General features: G+C 44.3%; 1 protein-coding gene across 3 annotated transcripts in view; it reads right to left on the bottom strand.

The window, feature by feature from the left end:
• The window catches only part of SLC24A2 (solute carrier family 24 member 2), a 135313-nt gene extending 114793 nt beyond the window's left edge, over positions 1 to 20520 (bottom strand). For all 3 annotated transcript variants that reach the window (XM_060237225.1, XM_060237223.1, XM_060237224.1), the window contains exons 1-2: positions 20150 to 20520; positions 16458 to 17512 (exon numbers count right to left, since the gene is read on the bottom strand). In XM_060237225.1, coding sequence (XP_060093208.1) covers positions 16458 to 17369 — 912 coding nt within the window. In that variant the 5' untranslated portion in view covers positions 17370 to 17512; positions 20150 to 20520. The remainder of the gene's footprint in view (positions 1 to 16457; positions 17513 to 20149) is intronic.
• Between the last annotated feature and the right edge of the window lie 392 nt (positions 20521 to 20912).

Below are 20912 nucleotides of genomic sequence, written 5' to 3'. Positions count from 1 at the left end.
TAGAAAGACAGAGAGATTGATTTTGCTCTCACAGTACTCAGTGTATATTTGGAAAGTAACTTCCAGGGAACTAAGACAAGATTCATCTAAGGCTTAAATGACATAGGTAGCCTAGCTACATTGGTCCACAGGAAAATCCAAAAAAATTTACTTGAGCCTTTTAAAGCTGTCATTTTATTTTTATGCATAACACTCCTGAAAAATATATTAGATTGAAAGGTAAAGACGACCCAGTAAACTTCACAACTAAGTAAAAGTTTTAGCCTACTGCAGCCTTTCTACCACCACACTCATATGGACAAGGCATTCATCCAAAATAGGCCATGTGGAAAAGCTGTAAATTTTATTTATTTATTTATTTAATTCCACTTTTATCCCACCCTTCCTGCCGAGGCAGGCTCAGGGCGGCTCACACAGACATGCATGGCATGATTCAACATAATAGTAAAGCATTCAAACCATAAAACATAGAGTAAAACAGAGATAAAATACATTTTAAAAAAATGTTTCTGTGCCATGATCTTACATTTTCCAATTTTATAATTCTCTGTTTAGCGGATCTTAAGTTCTCCTCTCTGCAACTGCTATATAGCAGATTGTTGTTGGTGGTTCACATGTTGCTATAAACTGTAGTGGCTGAAGTGCTCTCCAGGGAACATGTGGGGAAAGGCGGTCTCTCAGGTATGCAGGCCCCTGGCCATATAGGACCTTAAAGGTAAAAACCAACACCTTGAAATGAACCTGGTATGCGATAAGCAACCAGTGCAGTGCTTTCAGCACAGGTTGAATGTGTTCCCATATAAGAAGACCCATTAACAACCTGGCTGCTGTGTTCTGCACCAATTGAAGCCTCCAGGTTCGAGCCAAGGGCAGCCCCATGTAGAGGGCATTGGAGTAATCCAATCTTGAGGTGACCGTGGCATGGATCAGTCGCCAAGTCGTTGTGTTCGAGGTAGGGGAGCAACTGCCTTATCAGCCGAAGATGATAGAAGGCTGATCTGGCAGTTGCTGCCACCTGGACCTCCATATTTAAAGAGGAATCCAGGAGCACCCCTAAGCTTTTGACCTTGGGCACTGTCCAAGGTTGGCAGTAAGACCTTGGTTCCCAGACCACCATGACTTAGGTACAGGACCTCTGTCTTCGTTGGATTCAACTTCAGTTGACTCAGTCTGAGCCACCCTGCCACAGCTTGAAGTGCCATGGTGAGATCTTCCATGGAGGAGTTGGGCTGGCCGCCCATCAGTAGATAAAGCTGGGTGTCATCCGCATATTGATGACATCCCAGCCCAAACCTCAGGGCGATCTGGGCAAGGGGGCGCATGCAGATGTTGAACAACATCGGGGATAGAATTGCCCCTTGTGGCACACCACACACATGGGGGTGCCAATGGGACAATTCCTCCCCTATCGCCACCCTTTGTCCCCGACCCTGAAGGAAAGAGGAGATCCACTGTAAGGCTAACCCCCATATCCCAGCATCAGCAAGGCAGCAGGTCAGCAACTGATGATCGACCGTGTCAAACACGACTGATAGATCTAAAATGAACCTGGGCGTTGCAAGACCGGGCGTTGCAAGCCGTGGCAGGGTGGATCAAGTCGAGTGGGCTGAAGTTGAATCCAGCGAAGACAGAGGTCCTTTGCGTGGGCCGTGGCGGGCCGGGGGAGGAGATCTCCCTACCGGCCTTTGACGGTGCGTTGCTGATACCAGTGTGCAGGGTCAAGAGCCTGGGAGTGCTTCTGGAGCCTTCCTTGACAATGGAGGCACAGATAACAGCCACTGCTAAAGCCGCCTTTTTCCATCTTAGGAGGGCGAAGCAGCTGGCCCCTTTCCTGGAACGTGGCGACCTAGCAACAGTGATCCATGCAACGGTCACCTCGAGGTTGGACTACTATAATGCCCCTGTACCGAACTCGGAAACTGCAGCTGGCGCAGAATGCGGCGGCCAGGCTGCTAGTGGGACTACCTCAGTGGGAGCATGTGCAGCCTAGGTTGCGGGAGCTGCACTGGCTGCCAGTTGTGTTCCGAGTTCGTTACAAGGTGCTGGTTATTACCTTTAAAGCCCTATATGGCCGAGGACCTGTCTACCTTAGGGACCGCCTCTCCCCATATATTCCCCAGAGAGCACTGAGATCTAGCTCCCAAAATCTCTTAAAAATCCCTGGACCAAGGGAGGCCAAACTGAAAACAACTCGAGAGCAGGCCTTCTCAGTAACGGCTCCCCATTGGTGGAATCAACTACTAGCCGAGGTTCGAGCCCTGCGGGACTATAATCAGTTCTGCAGGGCATGTAAACCTATCCTTTTTCAAATGGCCTACAAGATTGAATCCTGAAATGACATCCAGCCATCTGATATACATCGTTTTGTATTATAGCACCTTATCTGTTGTGGTTTTAATTAATTAATCTATTTATTTAATGTATTTTATTGTATTTTATCGTATAATGTATTTACTGTAATTCATGGCACTTTCCATGTCTGTGAGCCACCCTGAGCCTGCCTTGGTGGGGAGGGCGGGATATAAATAAAAATTATTATTATTATTAAAAGCATCAGTGCTGCCAAACCACCTCTATCCAGATGCCTCTGGAGGTCATCCATGAGAGCGACCAGAACCATCTCCATTACATGGCCCGGGCGGAACCCAGATTGAAAAGGGTTCAGTATGGAAGCGTCATTCAGAAAGCTCTGCAACTGCACTGCGACCACCCTCTTGATAATCTTGCCCCCAAAAGGCAAGTTTGACACTGGTCAGTAATTCGCCAATACGGCAGGGTCCAGAGATGGTTTCTTTAAGAGGGGGCAGACAATTGCCTCTTTAAGAGGCTGAGAGAAGGTCCCTTCAGATAAGGACCAATTTACAATTTCCCTCAGGGGGACCCGAAGTTCATCCCAGCTAGCCTTTATAAGCCAGGACAGACATGGGTCCAGACTACAAGTAGTCGAATGTACAGTAGAGAGTGTACTGTCAACTTCCTCCAGGCTGAGTGGAGTGAAGTAATCCAAAACCTGACTAGAAGACATACATGGAGCCTCAAATTCCTTTATTGTCTCAAGAGTGGCCGGGAGGTCGCGGCGGAGTGACAAGCCCTTATCTGTGAAAAAAACTGGCAAAAGCCTCACAGCCTATGCCCAATTCCCTAACATTTTCATTACCCTGTGGAAGGGTAGTTAGTGACCGAATTGTTCTAAACAATTGTGCTGGGCGTGAGTTCGCAGATGCAATCATGGCCATAGGATGGACTCTCTTAGCAGCCTTGACTGCCATCTCATAGGTTCTCATAAACGACCTATAGGATGTTCTTGTCACTTTGTCATGGGCATGCCGCCATTGCCTCTCTAGCCGTCTCGGCCCATTTCATCAGCCGTAGCTCTAGGGTATACCACGGCGCCAGCTCTGAATGGGGGTGGAGAGGCACCTGGGAGTGATCTCCTCGATGGCTGTGGAAAGCCAGTTGTGCCAGGTCTCCACCAGTTCATCGAGAGAATCACCAGGGGGCCAAGGGTCTCGCAAAGCCATCTGAAGCCGCATGGGGTCCATTTGGCTCCACGAGCAAGCTAAAATACACTTGCCACCCAAACAGGATTTGAGTGGAACATTCACATGGGCCTTCAAGGCATAGTGGTCTGACCATGGCACCGCATCAGCAGTAATTCAGTCCACTGTCACTCCTGCCGCAAAGACCAAGTCCAGCATGCGGCCAGCCTGGTGTGTGGGGGTTGTTACATATTGAGAGAGTCCCAGTGCCGCCATAGATGACATCTAGGGTTGCCAAGTCCAATTCAAGAAATATCTGGGGACTTTGGGGGTGGAGCCAGGAGACATTGGTGGCAGAGCCAGGAGCAAGGGTGTGATAAGCAAAATTGAACTCCAACGGAGTTCTGGCCATCACATTTAAAGGGACAGCACACCTTTTGAAATGCCTTCCTTCCATAGAAAATAATGAAAGATAGGGGCACCTTCTTTTGGGGCTCGTAGAATTGGACCCCCTGGTCCAATCCTTTTGAAACTTGGGGGGTATTTTGGGGAGAGGCACTAGATGCTATACTGAAAATTTGGTGCCTCTACCTCCAAAAACAGCTCCCCCAGAGCACCTGATACCTTCAGATCAATTCCCCATCATTGCCTATGGGAATTGTTCATGGAGGTGCATAACAGCTGTGGGGGTGGGGCTTCCCCCACCAGCCAGCTGGCTGGGGGAAGGGGGAAGCCTGTAAAACCAGGGGATCCCCCGCTGGGACCTGGGGATTGGGAAGCCTAATGACATCAGGTCCATCGCCTGAGTGGAGCCTGCATCATCAGCATGAATGTTGAAATCACCCAAGGCTTTTAGTTTAGCTCCAATGCCCAACCTGATACAGCCTCAAGAAGGGATGGTATGGCACTGGTCGGGTGGTCGATACACCAGACAGACAGCCAAACTCTCTCCCACATCACACACTATGCCAACACATTCAATGCCAGTGATCTTTGGAGACGGAAGCACCTGGAAGGAGTAAGCCTCCCAAATGAATGCCGCCACCCCTCCCACCTGCTAGTCCGTGATTGGTGATTCATGAAGGACTGAGAAACCAGGTGGAGCCAACTGGGAAAGAGCAACTGTCTCCCCATCTCGCACCCAGGTCTACGTCACGCAAGCCAGGTCCATGTTCTGCTCTAGCAGAAAGTCCAGAAGAACAGAGGTCTTATTATTAATGGACCTGGGATTACACAACACCAATGTCAGAGGCAGGTGCTTCCACTTGGCCCCACCGTCTGCAGCCGTTGGGATGGGACTCAGGCTGGAAGGAGGCCGAGCTTTTTGATATCTCAGACTCCTTCCCTTAGATCTATGCCTGTTCCCACCGCTGTACTTTCCTCTCCCCAGGAGCACTGGAATCCCCAGCCCATTCATCACCTCATCTGATGGTCTCCGCAGCACCTCAGACCAAGCGAGTTATGGTGATAGCAGCAGATGCAGAGAAATACAGAGAAAGCCCCAGACTGTACCTGGTATCCCTCTAACTTGGTGGTAACTGTCGACAATAACAATGCCTTACTAACCTGTTAAGCCTAACCCAGTGTTCCAATAAATTAAATTAATCTCTATCTACTAAATTTGTAAAACCCTCAGTAATGCAATTTAATCAAAACCACTAATTAGTACTCTCAACTAGCTCCCAATTAATCAGCAACCTCTAATTTATTTATAATTCCTTTTGGAATGGGGACAAATGATAGTTTCCACAAGGTAACTTTTTCAGAGATACATTTTCCTCTCTCTATAAAAAAACTGATTATATCATGTGGCATAAAAGGTAGATAGATGCAGTAATATTTCAGCATCATACATATGAATGTATGCTAATGACAACTGAGAAGATGAAAAAAATGACATTTTAGATGTAGGGGAAAATAACTTACATTCTTATACTGGGCAAAGGGAAGTGGTGGTCAAAAATATTACTCAAGGAACTTGCGTACAAATATATGGACACAGACATGGCATGCAAAAGGAAACAAATGCAGCAATTTTGTAGATAGATATAAATTCATTGTGCTTTCCATACAGCCCCATTTTTCATAGTTGTTCAATTTCAGTGTATGTATATTATACATAACACATACACCCACTATATATTTGTGCTTTATAAAGCTATAGAAAGTTACAAATTAATCCCAATCCTTTTTGTTATATAACATTTTCCAAAGTTTTCAAGGAAAAAAGCAAAGCTCATGGCTGAAGGATAAAAGAATACTCCAGTACTTTCAGAATGTCCTTTACTACTAAATCCATTAAAAGCAGATCTAAATGGCACTTATTTTTATTTTAGAATAGTATAGCATTACATTTTCAACCCTAGTGCAACTTTTGTGCTGGTAAGTTCATCAAATATGTTACCAGGTTTGCTTACGTTATGTTTAAAAGGTTGAAATGTAGTTTACCTTGCCCATCTCTCTTTCTGTGCATTTCCTTAAGGAGCCATCTTTCCTACAGATACTCAAAATAAAGTGAGCTTTTCATGTAATTCTACTTCAGTGTACTGTATCTTGGGGATGGATAAAATGCAAGTCAGAACAATACCAACATCAGTTCATTGTGTAATTTATTATAGTGATTCTCTTTAAACCTTTTAAGGTTAAGAAATAAGGCATTCATTTAGACCTTTAGAACTCCCAGTTTTCAGACTTCATTGAAAGAACAATAGACCAAAACTTTGACTCTTTTACATAAACCCTCTGACTTGTATTAGACAACATATTAACATTATGGAAATTCAGACACACATGTACCACTAACAAAGATTGTTAACATGAGATATCATACTGTAGACCCTGTTATATGCCACAAAAGGTTAAAACAGCATCAGATTAGTCTACAAATACCTGAAACATTTCTTTAACTGTACATCATTCAAATAATAATTCATCATTCAAATAATTGTAGTGAAACCACTATACTGCCACTTTGACATGACTAATATATATTTCATCACTAATGAAAACATACTTTTTCAAAAAACCATATTCATAGTTTTTTTAATCAAACTGTTGCACTGAGCAAGAAAAAATAATTCAATTATTCTGAAATGCTTGCAAAAGTAAGACTCTGCAAAGCGATTTTGTAAATGGTTTCTTCATAACTTGTTTATTAAGACAAAATGATGCCATTTTGTAACACCCTTGTATTGCCACCCACACTTGGCTTCTTTAGTTGTCACTCAGTACATAGTGCTGAGATTTCACAATACCAAATGGCAGATATGCCTATTTTGTCACTTGAAACACTACTCTTAATGCCTATCCTTTGTAATTTAACCAATGACTTTCCAGTCTGCTTTCATGCTGATGGATTCACCAGATGTGCAATATTATTTTACCCTTAATGACATTTTCCAGATGTGAAAGATAATTTTGCATTAGTGAACATGACTGGTGAAAGCAAAGTACACTGCAAGAACAAAGCTCTTCTGCAAATTAAAAAAGTAGTTAACAATCCAGGTTTTCTAAAGCTTAAAATAAAGCTAAGTGGTATGAACGACATCAAATCTTCCTTTTCCTTCCCTCCTGAGTTCTCCTCTCCTTTGAGTGCTCTTGAACATAGTATGCAGATGTTAAAATGAGCTATTTAATGGATGCAGTGGCAGTGTTTGCTTATGTCATATTCCAATTAGTCATATTGTATTTATTAAAACACAACTCTTCCAGAAGTTGAGCTATTGTACATAAAGGACTTTTAAAACTGGGTATCATAATTCTACTACCAATAGTTTTAAGTGCAAAAACAACTGACATATTACACAGAACATTTTGAGACTCAAAAGTTTTTCATGTTAATTGGGACTGTGTACATTTTCCTTGTTTGGGATTGGGGATTTGTTGCTAGGATAACCCTTTAGTCCTCTGGTTCTTTATTTAGGTCTTTCAGAACTACTTTGACCTGCTGTCAGATTACAACACAAAGTCTTAAAGATAAATACCATGGACAAGTTTCCTTGGCTGACCACTTTCCAGTTTAACAATCTGAGAGCTTGTTTTGCATAAGTAGAGAGAGATAATGGAGAAACTGTATGATATAATAGACTAGGCCTAGGACAACCCTTGTCAAAGAAATTTTATTCTATGTTTAATGATCTTAAATGTGTGTCTACAATGAGAAAACAGCACAGAGAAAAAAATGAAATACATTCCTCTGCATGCGATACTTTGGAGTAGACTGCAGCAATACTATATTTGTAATAATGGGGTAGAACCAGCAGCCAATAATAAAGCGCTTTAACATAAGGCATTTCCTCCAACAAAGACCGAGAATGTTGTCTCCACAATGCTTCTGAACACCATGGCTTGAAAAACCAGCATCCATGTGTTATTGGGATTACCATATAATGCTTGATACAGATGTTTAATGTTTAATGAGCTTAAATGAGTGCTTTTAGCAAGAAACTCTGTAAACTAAAGCCAAACTTTAAGGCATGTCTCTAAATGCAACAGAAGTATTCTAAAGCTCTCACTACACTAAAGTTTGGTGTAGTGACCGCTCTGAGACCCTTAGATTTAGAGTATCGGGCGGGAAATAAATCCAATATCATCTTCTTATTATTATGAAAACACAAAATAACTACCTAATTAATGGAATTCAGAATACTGCAGAATTTTATGGAAAAGAAATAGACAGGTAGCTTTCCCTTCCTTCCTGTAGGGAGATTATCTATCTAAAACACTGTGCTAAACCAGGACAATCCATCCTGCAGCTCCCTGCAGGTTTGCTTCTGTGATCCAGACCACAGCATGCTGCAGAGAGCAAGCACATCTCTGAAAAGCAGTAACAACAAAAAAGATTTCGATAGCTTGTGCACACAGATATGCAAGTGTGCTTGTGCACACAGACATGCAACTTTTGAGTCTAAAAATGTTCTGTGTTGTAGGTCAGCTGTTTCTGCAGTTAAACTGTTGGTAGTAGAATTGTGATAAAAAGGTAAAGGTAATCCCCTGGGCAAGCACCAGTCATTTCCGACTCAGGGGTGACGCTGCTTTCACAACATTTTCACGGCAAACTTTTTATGGGTGGTTTGCCATTGCCTTCCCCAGTCATCTACACTTTTCCCCCAGCAAGCTGGGTACTCATTTTACTGACCTTGGAAGGATGGAATGCTGAGTCAACCTCGAGCCAGCTACCTGAACCCAGCTTCTGCCAGGATCAAACTCAGGTTGTAAGCAGAGCTTAGGACTGCAGTACTGCAGCTTTACCACTCTGCACCACAGGGCTCTTTAGAATTATGATACCCAGTTCTAAAAGGCCAGTTTGGTGTGAAAGGCAGTTTGGTGTAGTGGTTAAGTGTGAGGACTCTTATCTGGGAGAACCAGGTTTGATTCCCCACTTATGCACATGCACCTGCTGATGTGACCTTGGGTCAGTTACAAGTTCTCTCAGAGCTGCTCTGCTCAAGGGCAGGTCTGGGAGAGCTCTCTCAGCCCCACCTACTTCACAGGGTGTCTATTGTGGGGAGGGGAAGGGAAAAGAGATTGTAAGCTGCTCTGAGACACCTTCAGGTAGTTAAGGGTGGGGTATAAATCCAATCTCTTCTTCTCTTCCCCTCTTCTGTTGAATCAGAAGGCAAAACGAAACACAAAACAGAACCCACACACCCTTAGTGCACTACTCAGTTGTACAAAGGAAAACTTCCTTATTAGTCAGATGGCTGGTAGATATAACTCATTCACTGAGGATGTTCTATGTGGTCAGTGCTGTATGAAAAAAGGTACAATGGTTGAATATGGTTTGATCATCTCCTTCAAGGTTTCTCTTCTACTACAGAGTATCATTTCTTTCATGCACTGAAAAGTGAAAACTACAATGTTTTGCACCTGGAAATATGAAATATCTGTCTCTGGAGTCCCTATTACCTCTAAAACATTGTATTATCACGGTTTTAATCACACGTAATTTTGTGAATTCTGGACACCTTGCTGTAGAATTTCAGCACAAGTCACCTCTAGTCACATATTTACCGGTAAGAAAGCTGCAGTTACATGGCAGCAGACTCAGCCACTGTGCAAAGTGTGATAATTTTTTATATTATAATTCTTCGGCAGTTATCAGAGCACAGCTGTTGCATAACATGGTGAGTAGCTCCACCCATGGATAAAGCTGCATAATGTTCTGTGCTTTACTGAAGGGAGACGTTCTTAGGCTCAGAGTAGAAATACACATTATGGGTGGTTTCACACAGGAGATTTGGCCCGACCTAGCCCTGCCTCCCATTCAAATTAAAAGCACACAACTACATGAGCACATCTGCCCTCTGAGCCACACCCATTCTCACCCCATCTCCAGACGCCTCCTATCCATGATAAAAAGCTACCTGGATTTTCTGGGTAGTATCCCCTGAATTGGATGTGGGTTGCATAATCAGCTGCTGTCTGAATACCCTGGTGCAACTCATAAGTGGAAGAGCTGTGTGATTGCACCAAGCCGTTTCCTACATGGTTGCAGTTTTTTTCTTCCTAACTCCTCTCCAAGATGCATTTGTGCACTTCTCTACCTGAGAGTACACACAGGGGGCTTTTAAAAAAAACAACCCTTTCCACAGTGGCTCCATGCTTGAGCCGCACTAGCAGTCTGAATGTGCAACCACTGACAGCTGCCTGGATCCTGCCACTTCAATGGCGGCTGTCTGATCCCTCTAAAATGGACCTGACTGGATTGGGTTTTTTCACCTCGAGATACTATTGCATCAATTTCCCAGTGTGATAGCACCCTAAGTCTCACAGAGACTACAAATGTACCTTAAATATATTGTTCACACCGTCACAAAAGTTATAGTGATGCATAGTTTATATGGAAGTGAGGGGAGCAAGTTCCTTAGAAGCACTGTAATAGCTTTTCATGGAGTACAGGTTTGCAGGCATTTTATTACATCAGAAGAGCATTTGTGGTTTTATTGCTGTTTGATATTTCATCATGTAAGCTGCCCTGAGCCATGGGGGGAAGGTAATGACAAACAATTTAATAAATGTTAAAATAAAATATAGCCCATCCTTTAATCATGGCTAAGGTACCAGAGACAGGCTGAATATATCTATCCCCTTTCCCTAGCAGCTCCCTTCCTTATCATGAATTCTTCCTCCATCAAGACTAGTGCCAACATAGAACATAACATGGTTAATTCTACTTCCAATATCATTTAACTATAAATATCTGAAAAAATGTTAACCCATGCTTAAGGGGAAGAGGGAGGGACAGTGAGCTCATTTACTAAGGAGGGAAGGGAATAAACACACCTATGGCACATCATCAATTCTTGCATCATGGGCCATACTAGGTCTGCAATGCACTTCCTTCAGCAGATACAGAATGGAAAATTATAATCTGTTTTAGTGATCATACTCACAAAAACCACAAGTTATTAAGAAAGAAAAAGATGTAACCATCCATGTACATGCAATGCCTACCAACTTCAGGAGGGCAACAACCACAATGCATTTGAGTATCTTTAGGATGGAGAAAATAGTATGTCTTAGGCACATAAATGCAAACAGAAAGCATTTTAGGACACTAATCTTCATGTAGTAGAGAACATTTTCCTATCTCTAAGACAATGCTAAATCAGCTGAGATTCCACGTTGGCTGGAAAATGAAGACTATCTGCACGAGTGATGAGATACAACAATAAGTTTTCCTAATTTCTACTGATAGACAACTCTTTCCAAATTGGTTCATACCTATGGAACCCTACCACTCTGAAGTGGACCCTGGAGCATATTTTAGTGTGTATACACAGTCCAAACTTCCGTTTGTAAGAGTTGAGCATGGCTGTTAACTATAGGACACTTTGGAGAACACTAGTTCATAGGGTCACCATAAGTCTGAAGCAATTTGACAGCACTGATCATACACACACACACATATATATACACAGTTCACATTGGGTATGGACTAGTCATCTCAGGTCTCACTAGAGATGCTGAAGTCCAGCAAAAGGAGAGGGGAGATCCCAATGAAATGGTTTCTCTTTCAGCATGAATAAATGTTTATGGCAAAGTTCTAAAATATAGTGGTTAGAATGTCAGACTTGGATTGGGAAGACCAAAACTCAAATAATCAGACATTTATAGAAATTCACTGGGTGATCTTGGGTCAGTCACTGTCTCTCAGCCTAACCACCTCATACAGCTGCTGTTGTGAAAATAAAATGGAAGAGGAGAAGGCGATGTAAGCCACTGTGGGTCCCCATTGCAGAAAACAGTGGGGTATAAATACCTTAGATAAAAAACAATATTATTATTGGTGTCTCTTATTCCCTAAAACACTTTCTAATTTACTGTATAACTATATAAAATAATGTGCAATTGACAGTAATAGTGCTATTATCCTGTAGGACATTCTCAAAGCACTTTCAACTTCTTAAAAACTATTGCCTGTTTCTATTCTTAGTTCTAGAGGTTCTAGTTCAGAGCTCCTTCAAAATGTGAGTTTCTTCTATTTCCAAACAATGCTGAAGTTTCTAAGACACTTCTAATAGATGAAAATGGGTAGACGAGCTAGTCTGTCTGTAGCAGTAGAAAAAGAGAAAGAATTCAGTAGCACCTTAAAAACTAACAAAATTTGCAGTAGTGTATAAGCTTTCAAGGGGCCCTGTTTACATCTTCAGATACAATGTGAGTCCATCTGTCCTATATATTGGAAAGTGGAGTGATTTCAGATGCCAAATGACATTATACAGATGCCAAATACAGCCAGTTTGGTATAGTGGTTAAGTGTGCGGACTCTTATCTGGGAGAACCGGGTTTGATTCCCCACTCCTCCACTCGCACCTGCTGATATGGCCTTGGGTCAGCCATAGCTCTGGCAGAGGTTGTCCTTGAAAGGGCAGCTGCTGTGAGAGCCCTCTCCAGCCCCACCCACCTCACAGGGTGTCTGTTGTGGGGGAGGAAGGTAAAGGAGATTGTGAGCCGCTCTGAGACTCTTCGGGGTGGAGGGCGGGATATAAATCCAATATCTTCTTCTTCTTCATTATCAGCCAAATGACAATAGAAGGTGTGACTGCATTAGGTGTAATATGCAGAGTGGTAGTAAGCACGGAAAAATCATCATTGGCAATGATACAGCATAGGTCTTGATTCAGTCCATAGGGTGGCCAGACCGTCCCGGTCACCCGGGAAAGTCCCGGTTCCGGCCCCCAATTCCCGCCTCCCGAGCTGGCTATACCGGAACCATTAGAAGTCCCGGTTTAGCCAGCAGGGAGCCGGTGGGCCGCGCGCGCGGGCGGGGAAGGCGGCGAGTGAGGGAGCCAGCGTCCCTGCGCGTGCGCACGGCGGTGTGGCGGGCTCTGCGCATGCGCGGGGCCCGCCACAATGCCGTGCGCACGCGCAGGGACGCTGGCTCCCTCACTCGCCGCCTTCCCTGCGCGCGGCCCACCGGCTCCTCTCGCTGGCGTAGGGCCCCGGCCGCGGAGGCGACGGCGGAGGCGGGCCAGCGGCGCCTGCGGCGGCGTGCCAGGAGGCCCCGGGTCAGCTGCCGCCAGCAGCGCCGCCAGCAGCACCAGCCGCCGCTGCGCCTCCTGGCCAGCCCACCCGCCCGGAGGGGAGGCCACCCACGCCCTGGAGAAGGTAAGCCCCCCCCAGGCAGGCAGGGAGGGAGGGGGCCGAAAGCGGGGGCGGCGGCTGGCGGGAGGGGGCGGCCGGCCTTCCTTCCTTTCTTCCTTCCTCCTTCCTTCCCTCCTTCCTTCCTTCCCTCCTTCCTTTCTTCCTTCCTCCCTCCTTCCCTCCCTCCCTCCTTCCTTCCTCCCTCCTTCCTTCCCTCCCTCCTTTCTTCCTTCCCTCCTTCCTCCCTTCCCTCCTTCCTTCCTTTCTCCTTCCTTCCTTCCTCCCTCCCTCCTTCCTTTCTTCCTTCCTCCCTCCTTCCTTCCCTCCCTCCTTTCTTCCTTCCCTCCTCCCTTCCCTCCTTCCTTTCTTCCTTCCTCCCCTCCTTCCTTTCTTCCTTCCTCCCTCCTTCCTTCCTTTCTTCCTTCCCTCCCTCCTTCCTTTCTTCCTTCCTCCCTCCTTCCTTCCTCCCTCCCTCCTTCCCAGTGGGGTGGGCTCCCGACTCCCTCCGCCGGCTGTTTCTGATAGCCCTGCACCCCCTCTTTCATTTGATATGTGTCCCGTGCGGGTGCCACCCTCCTGCCAGGAGATGCCGCAAAATGAGCCCCCTTGAGGCTTATGGCGGCAGGGCTCGGGGGAAGCGAGCTAGACTGCTGTTCTTTTGAGGGGTTATAGAGTGTTTCGAGCCCGTCCCTGTGGCATCGGTCCCATCGTTGTGGGACCCAGGGGGCCGGCGCAGCAGCCCGCTGAAGCAGCCTGTCGGTCACTTCTGGGTTCCTGTCCTGCATCTCGACCTGTGTTATTAGTGACAGGCTGCTTCGGCAGGCCGCTGCGCCAGCCCCCTGGGTCCCACAACGATGGGACCGATGCCACAGGGACGGGCTCGAAACACTCTATAACCCCTCAAAAGAACAGCAGTCTAGCTCACTTCCCCCGAGCCCTGCCGCCATAAGCCTCAAGGGGGCTCATTTTGCAGCATCTCCCGGCAGGAGGGTGGTACCCGCACGGGACACATATTAAATGAAAGAGGGGGCGCAGGGCTATCAGAAACAGCCGTCGGAGGGAAATGATGTCATTTGGGGGAAATGCTTCTGGCAGGTGGCGTGGGGGAAATGATGTCACAGGAAGTGATATCACTTCCTGTTTCCGGCGGTGGCATGACATCACCGGAAGTGACGTCACTTCCTGTTTCCGGTGGTGCGCGCTTTGCGCACACGCACTCACATCATTCCCCCCTCAAGGTGTCCCTGGCTGGCCTCCAGCTATTATGGCCACCCTCTTGATGCATTGTCTTGAGCTTTGTTATCAGTTGCAATTCAGCAGTCTCTCTTTCTAATCTCTCTTTGAAATTCCTTGTAAGCCCGGTGAAATCTCTCAAGGGCTTCTTTGCCATGGGTCCAGACAATAAAAATGTCATAAATGAATCTGAAGTAAAGGAGAGGTGCCAAAAGGTAGGAGTTTAGAAAATGCTGTTCTACATCCACCATGAAAATGTTGGCATACTGTGTAGCCATGTGGATGCTCATGGCTGTGCTATTGATTTGGAGGTATAAATTCTCACCAAACCTGAAGAGATTTCATCATGCTTTCCACAACTTCCACTCCATTATCAATCTAACTATGACTTACTCTACACAAGAAATAAACTTCCTGGACACCACAGTACAGATGCACAAGGGACACATAAGTACCACATTATATCAGAAACGGACAGATCAGCAAATGTATCTACATGCCTCCAACTACCACCCCAACCACATCAAACAATCCATTGTGTATAGCCAAGCCCTATGCCTGTCATCTGCTCCAACCCCTCAAAGATACTCACTTGAAGGATCTGCAACAGGCATATTTGCAACAACACTATCCTCCTGATATGGTGATAAAAAGTATTGGAAAAGCCAGAATTATGCCCAGGGACAGCTTCAAGACAAGCCCAAAGAAAATGACAACATAACAGAACCAGTGGTCACCTACAGCTCACAAGCCACTTCAATGTATTATTAAAGACCTACAGCCTATGCTGCAGGCATGGGGGGGTAACCTTTAATTAAATCAATTTATTTGATTTCTAGTCCACCCTTCCCATGAATGGGCTCTTGCTTACAGACAGGCTGATAAGCTAAAACCATCGGCAATGATAAACTGCTTAACAGTAATATGGACCCTGGTACCAAGGCCAGCAAGAAACCAAGATGTCAACTTTGCTCTCATATAGCAACACCATCAGTGGACTCAGCCATACCATCTCAGATTCCTACTCCTGCTCATTTATGCCATCATATGTCAGCAATGCCCTTCCCACTCTCTATGCTGGACAAAAAGGCCAAACAAAGAATTAATGGACATAAGTCTGACATCAGAAACGATCATTTAAAAAACTGTGGGGGGTCATTTTAACCTTCCAGGCCATTCAGCTGTTGACCTAAAAGTAGCAGTTTTCTTGCAAAGGAATTTCAAAGAGAGATTAGAAAGAGAGCCTGCTGAATTGCAACTGATAACAAAGCTCAAGACAATGCATCCACCTGGACTGAATGCAGACCTAGGTTTGCTGTCTCATTACCAATACTGATTTCTCTATGTCTACTACCTCTCTGCATATCACACCTAATCCAATTACACCTTCCATTGTCATCTGCCTGCTAATGTCATTTGGCGTCTGAAATCACTTTTCAATATATAGGACAGATGGATTCACATTCTAGCTGTATCTGAAGAAGTAAGCAGTGACTTATGAAAGCTCATATCCTTCCACAAATTTTGTTAGTCTTTAAGGTGTGACTGGACTTTTCTAGTTCTTATCAAGTTTATTTTGTTTACTACAATGTTGACTATTTCTATTTTTCACTTCCCCACTGTTCACTTGCAGTTGGCAGTTTCACTTGCCAACAGTTAAAATGATGAAGTACTGTAGAATGTAATTTCATGTCTAACACTGGGTACATTGGTAACTACAGTTTGGTTAAAATGAAGTAATTTATTCTTTTACATTTCATAAATATATCAAACAGTTTAGTATGATTTCATATTATGTATTTGACATTAAAATAGTAAGTAACTTTAGAACTGATAAGTATAGACTGTACATTCTGCACCCCCCACCAAATTTCTTTTCCAAAACACCATGGGTTTTGTTCATGGGTTCAAGAGTTCCATAGATTTTATGCATCGAGATATAACTCATCATATATATATATATATATATATATATATATATATATATATATATATATATATATGTACACCAAATGACATACAAAATAAATATCATATCACTCATGTTTAAGATCACTAGATGAGGTTTTCTAGATCTACTTGGTATATTTATAACACAAATAGAGAACAGTAAAGTTTCAAAGGTGGCTTATTTTTACATGTTTTGACAAAACTAACCTTTCCATCAGAGTCTGGTGTTACTTTCTGCACTTTGTTCCTGGTTATCAGCCTTCTCACCCTCTCCTCAACTTGCACGTTGAACTTCATGAAAGTCACATAGGTAATATAAGCACTCAGAAGCGTTAAGCTTTCCCACCACATAATTGCGTTATCCAAAAAGAAGATGATTAGCAATATCAAGTCCATGATGTAAAAAGACACATCCCGAAATAGTGGCCACCAAGTAAGATGAAGTACCTCTTTAGAGAACAAAGCACACATTCCAATAACAAACAGAATATTAAATACTGCAGATCCAACTATTGTCCCAATGCCAACATTGCTGTGAGATATAAACACTCCTATTAAAGAAGTAAAGAGCTCTGGGGCTGAACCACCAGCAGCCATGAATGTTGCCCCAGCCACATCATCAGAAATTTCCAGTTTTTCTGTAATGACTGTCAGTGATGGAACAAAGAACTCATCGCAGACAAGGGCTAAGGCTATGAACATGTAAATCATTCCAAAAATATGTAGAATTACAGCACCCTTTCTTCTTTGTTCAAGAGTGAAAAGATCTTCTGGATATTCTCCCTTGGAATGGTTCTGATCACGTTTCATAAAAACAGGTGGATTTACAGTGCCATTTTGATTCTGATCATGAATGTTCAAAAGAAATCTTTGATGCATTTGTGTTAACTTTTGGCTAATTGGATTGTTCGTCATTTCTCTGCTATAAGATTCCAATTCAAAAAAGGCACTAACTGAAAGAGAGAGTGTGCTAATGGCCATAATTCCCAGGAGAAGCCCTGTTATTCGTATCAGTCTCAGTTTTTTCCTAACATTTTGACGCTTCTTACAGTCAGAGGCTGGGTCTTGCACACATCTTTCCTCAAGCGAACTAACAACATGGTTTTTACACTGAGCCATTGTCCTTCCTGTGACACTGTGGTCCAAGGGTTTAGTCACAGAGGTTGTTCTGTCATTTCTTCAAAGTTAAAGTTGTAGGTGTTTCGATGACCTTCAGAATGAAGGGTTTTTATGCTTCATGGGAAGTGCACACATTGGTTGTACTTAAAAAGCAAAAGAGAAATATTTTTATCAGTTTAGATTTTAGAAACCTGATACATCAAAATATGTTTTCCTGTGGAAAAAAGGAAGTTAAATAGTATCATATGCAATCAAAAATAATCACTGCAGCCAAACAAAACTGATCTGCTTCACATATTACACAGCAGTAAACCCAGGCTGACAGTTAAGAGCAGATTTAGCAAGGAAACTTCCTTTTTATAGATAATTTGAGGAACTGTACCCCTTTATTTTCTTACAAATATGGTTGGACCCATTTACATATTTCTTTGAACAAAAGCTACTTCATAGGATTACAGGAAACCTCTGCCCAGACCTCCCCCCCCCCCCCACACACACCTTCTCAGAACGCTGCATCTTGTGTCTTTGGGAATATATACTGCATGGATGGAATTCTACAAATTCATTATTAAGTTTTTAAAAATCCAAACACTGTAATATTGGGAGGACATACATAGGCACTTGAAACATACAAAGATGAATGGAGGGTGTGCCTAGGATTGATTTGTTTGTTTGAAGCTCAATCACCAGTTCTGTGGAGCTGAAGAATCAGTACTAGTATTTAAACAACTTTAGCTAGTTAATACTCACTGCAGTCAGCCAAATTATACCAGCTTAAATCCAGGCACTTCAACTGAACTTTGGATCCATCTGAAAGTTATTTATTTCAGATATCAAATCATTATCATATCCAGTTATGAAAATGCAATTGGCAACACTGCACAATAAACGCTATTCTCAAAACTGTACCAAAGCCTTTTAAAAGGCTGAATACTACTGAAGATGAAACGTTTTCCAGGAGTACATCAAATCCACTGTTCTCCCTTTTATACATATTTACTTCATGTGCATAAACCTATATTTTTAGAAAATATATATCAAATATGCAATTCTTCTATAAAATTGTTTGAAAATATATGAAAATTCATTGCTTTATGCATGTGAAAAGCCTGCAAGCCAAATTCAGAACATGTTTAAGACCATAGCACAGAACATAAAGCAATATATTGTCAGACCTAGAAAGCTATCAGGTCATAAATTCACTGTTTCTGCCTCTAAATTCTTTAATCCTACAATCTATAATCCCACACCAATGAGACAAACAGAAAAGAGATTATAATAGACTATACAGTCTATTATAAAAGCAGAAGTTAACAGTCTTCCACTCTCTCTTGACTTTTTTCTCTTATCCTACCAGAGACTTGGCCTGAATTGAACACATCCACTCTTAAGTAACCAGGGTATACTTGGGGTTGTGGAATTAACTATTCTCAAAGCCTCTCCTCATTCAACCCCTGCTCATCCCTCAGACTCACTGCCCTGCACTTTTCCTAGTGAACTGATCCAATTATCATAGAGATCAAATGCTCCTTGTACTGTCTTTGCACTTGGGGAACGCCAGCCTATTATCAGGACGCTGAAATAGTATACACCATAGAGCTGGAAGGGACCTTCAGGGTCATCTAGTCCAACCTCCTGCATAATGCAGGAAATTCACAACTACCCTCCTACACCACCAGTGACCCCTGCTCCATGCCCAGAACCCCAAAACCCTACAGGATTTCTGGTGAAAGCTGCTTCCTGACCCCGAAGTGGATATTGGCATTTTCCTGGATGTGTAAGAAAAGATCGCAAGAACTAAGCACTGATGCAACCCTTTCTGCCCTCTCATGATCTGCCTGAATTTACAGAATCAGTATTGTTGTCAGATGGCCATCTAGCCTCTCTTTGAAAACCTTCAAAGGAGAACCCACAACCTCCCAAGGAAGCCTGTTCCACTAAGGAACCACTCTGTCGGGAGGTTTTTCCTAATATTGAGCTGGAAAATCTTTTGATTTAATTTTAACCAGATGGTTCTGGTCTGACCTTTTGGAGGCAACAGAAAACTACTCTGCACCATCCTCTATATGACATCCCTTCAAGTACTTGAAGATGGTGATCATATTACCTCTCAGTCGTCTCCTCTCCAGGCTAAACATACCCAGCTCCTTCCAACCTTTCCTTCTGACCCCTCAACATCTTTGTTGCCCTTCTCTGGACATGTTCCAGCTTGTCCACTAATTTCTTTCCAGCCCGGATCATTATTCTCTGAACACTGAAACTCCCAACAGTGCAGATGGGAGAAGGTAGGCTAGCAGCCAAAAGAGCAGAGGTTGGATTTTGATGCCTCTACTAATTTTCTTATAATTTGTCAAAAGAAAAAACCATCACGTTTCCTCTCAGAGAACTGTCACAAACTAAATAACAAAATACTGGACTATAAAAGTGAACAGAGTCAACTAAGAGAATATTCTAATGGGTCAGCGTGAAGGGTATCCGCAGGAAATTCGGTGTTAAAACCAACCAGAGTGTATTAAGTAAACACCCGTGCCGAGAATAACTTGTTTGAGGAAAGTGCAGTTCGGCGGGAGTTTGTGAAAGTAGGCTGACAGACCCTGCAGAGAAGGTGACAAGAATCCCCTTTCCCGCCAAGAAACAGCCAACCAATCAACACCAGAGCCGGGTCCTGAGGGTCTGAGGGGGCAGCGCCCCTCTCCCTGTCCCCCCCTCGTCCGCCCGCGAATTCCTTTAACCAATCAGGGAAACTTTTCGCTCCCCTCCCGCGCCCCTCTCCCTCTTACCCAAAAGCGCACTCCGGGCTTGCACAGAAGGCAGCCGGCATGAGTGAGTGAGCTGCGGTGCTCTGCTCCGAGAGGCTGGTCCGCTCGTTCCGGCTTCCCGCTTCCTGGAAGAAAAGGGCAAAAGCCAGCGACAGCGTCCGCTCGGGGGATGGCGCTGTCAGCGGGCGGCAGCCGCTTCTTACCCGGCCATGGGAGAGGCCGAGCTCCGGGTGAGACTGACCTGTGCCGCAGCCGCACACCATCCGCTGCCGCCGGCCCCGTCTCCCTGTCTCTCTTCCGCGGGAGCTACTCCTCCTCCGTCCACGCCCACAGCTGCGGCGGGATTCGCTCAGGGACAGGTGCCGGGCAGAGCCCTCCTTCTCTGGCGGATCGGGCACGCCCCTCGCCTCTCCCCGGGGTTTGAAGACGAAGCATCCTGGCCCAGCTGAGCCCCCTCCTCCAGCGGCGTCTCCGGGCCCAGTCCGAAGGGAGTTCCGTTGTGGTCAATAGGACTGGCTCCCAAATCAGAGCCTTCAGCGATTCTGTAGCCTGACCCTAGGCGACAAACTAAAAAGAGACTTCTCCTGGCTCCTGAAAGACCCGCGTTTTCTTGAAACTGCATCTCATTCCGCTGTCCGCCTTCAGAATAGCGAGGCCTTCTTCTAACCAGCGGCAGACTTTGGTCTCCCTAATTGGACAAACTTCTAAACTTCAGCAATGAAATAACTCGCAAAACAGCAATTAAGACACAACACAATGGCATCCAATCATGCATCTTTAACTA

The sequence above is a fragment of the Heteronotia binoei genome, chromosome 4, assembly GCF_032191835.1.
Source record: "Heteronotia binoei isolate CCM8104 ecotype False Entrance Well chromosome 4, APGP_CSIRO_Hbin_v1, whole genome shotgun sequence".
NCBI lineage: Eukaryota > Metazoa > Chordata > Lepidosauria > Squamata > Gekkonidae > Heteronotia > Heteronotia binoei.
Note: the sequence above shows the minus strand (reverse complement) of the source record. Positions and strands in the feature narration are given on the sequence as shown.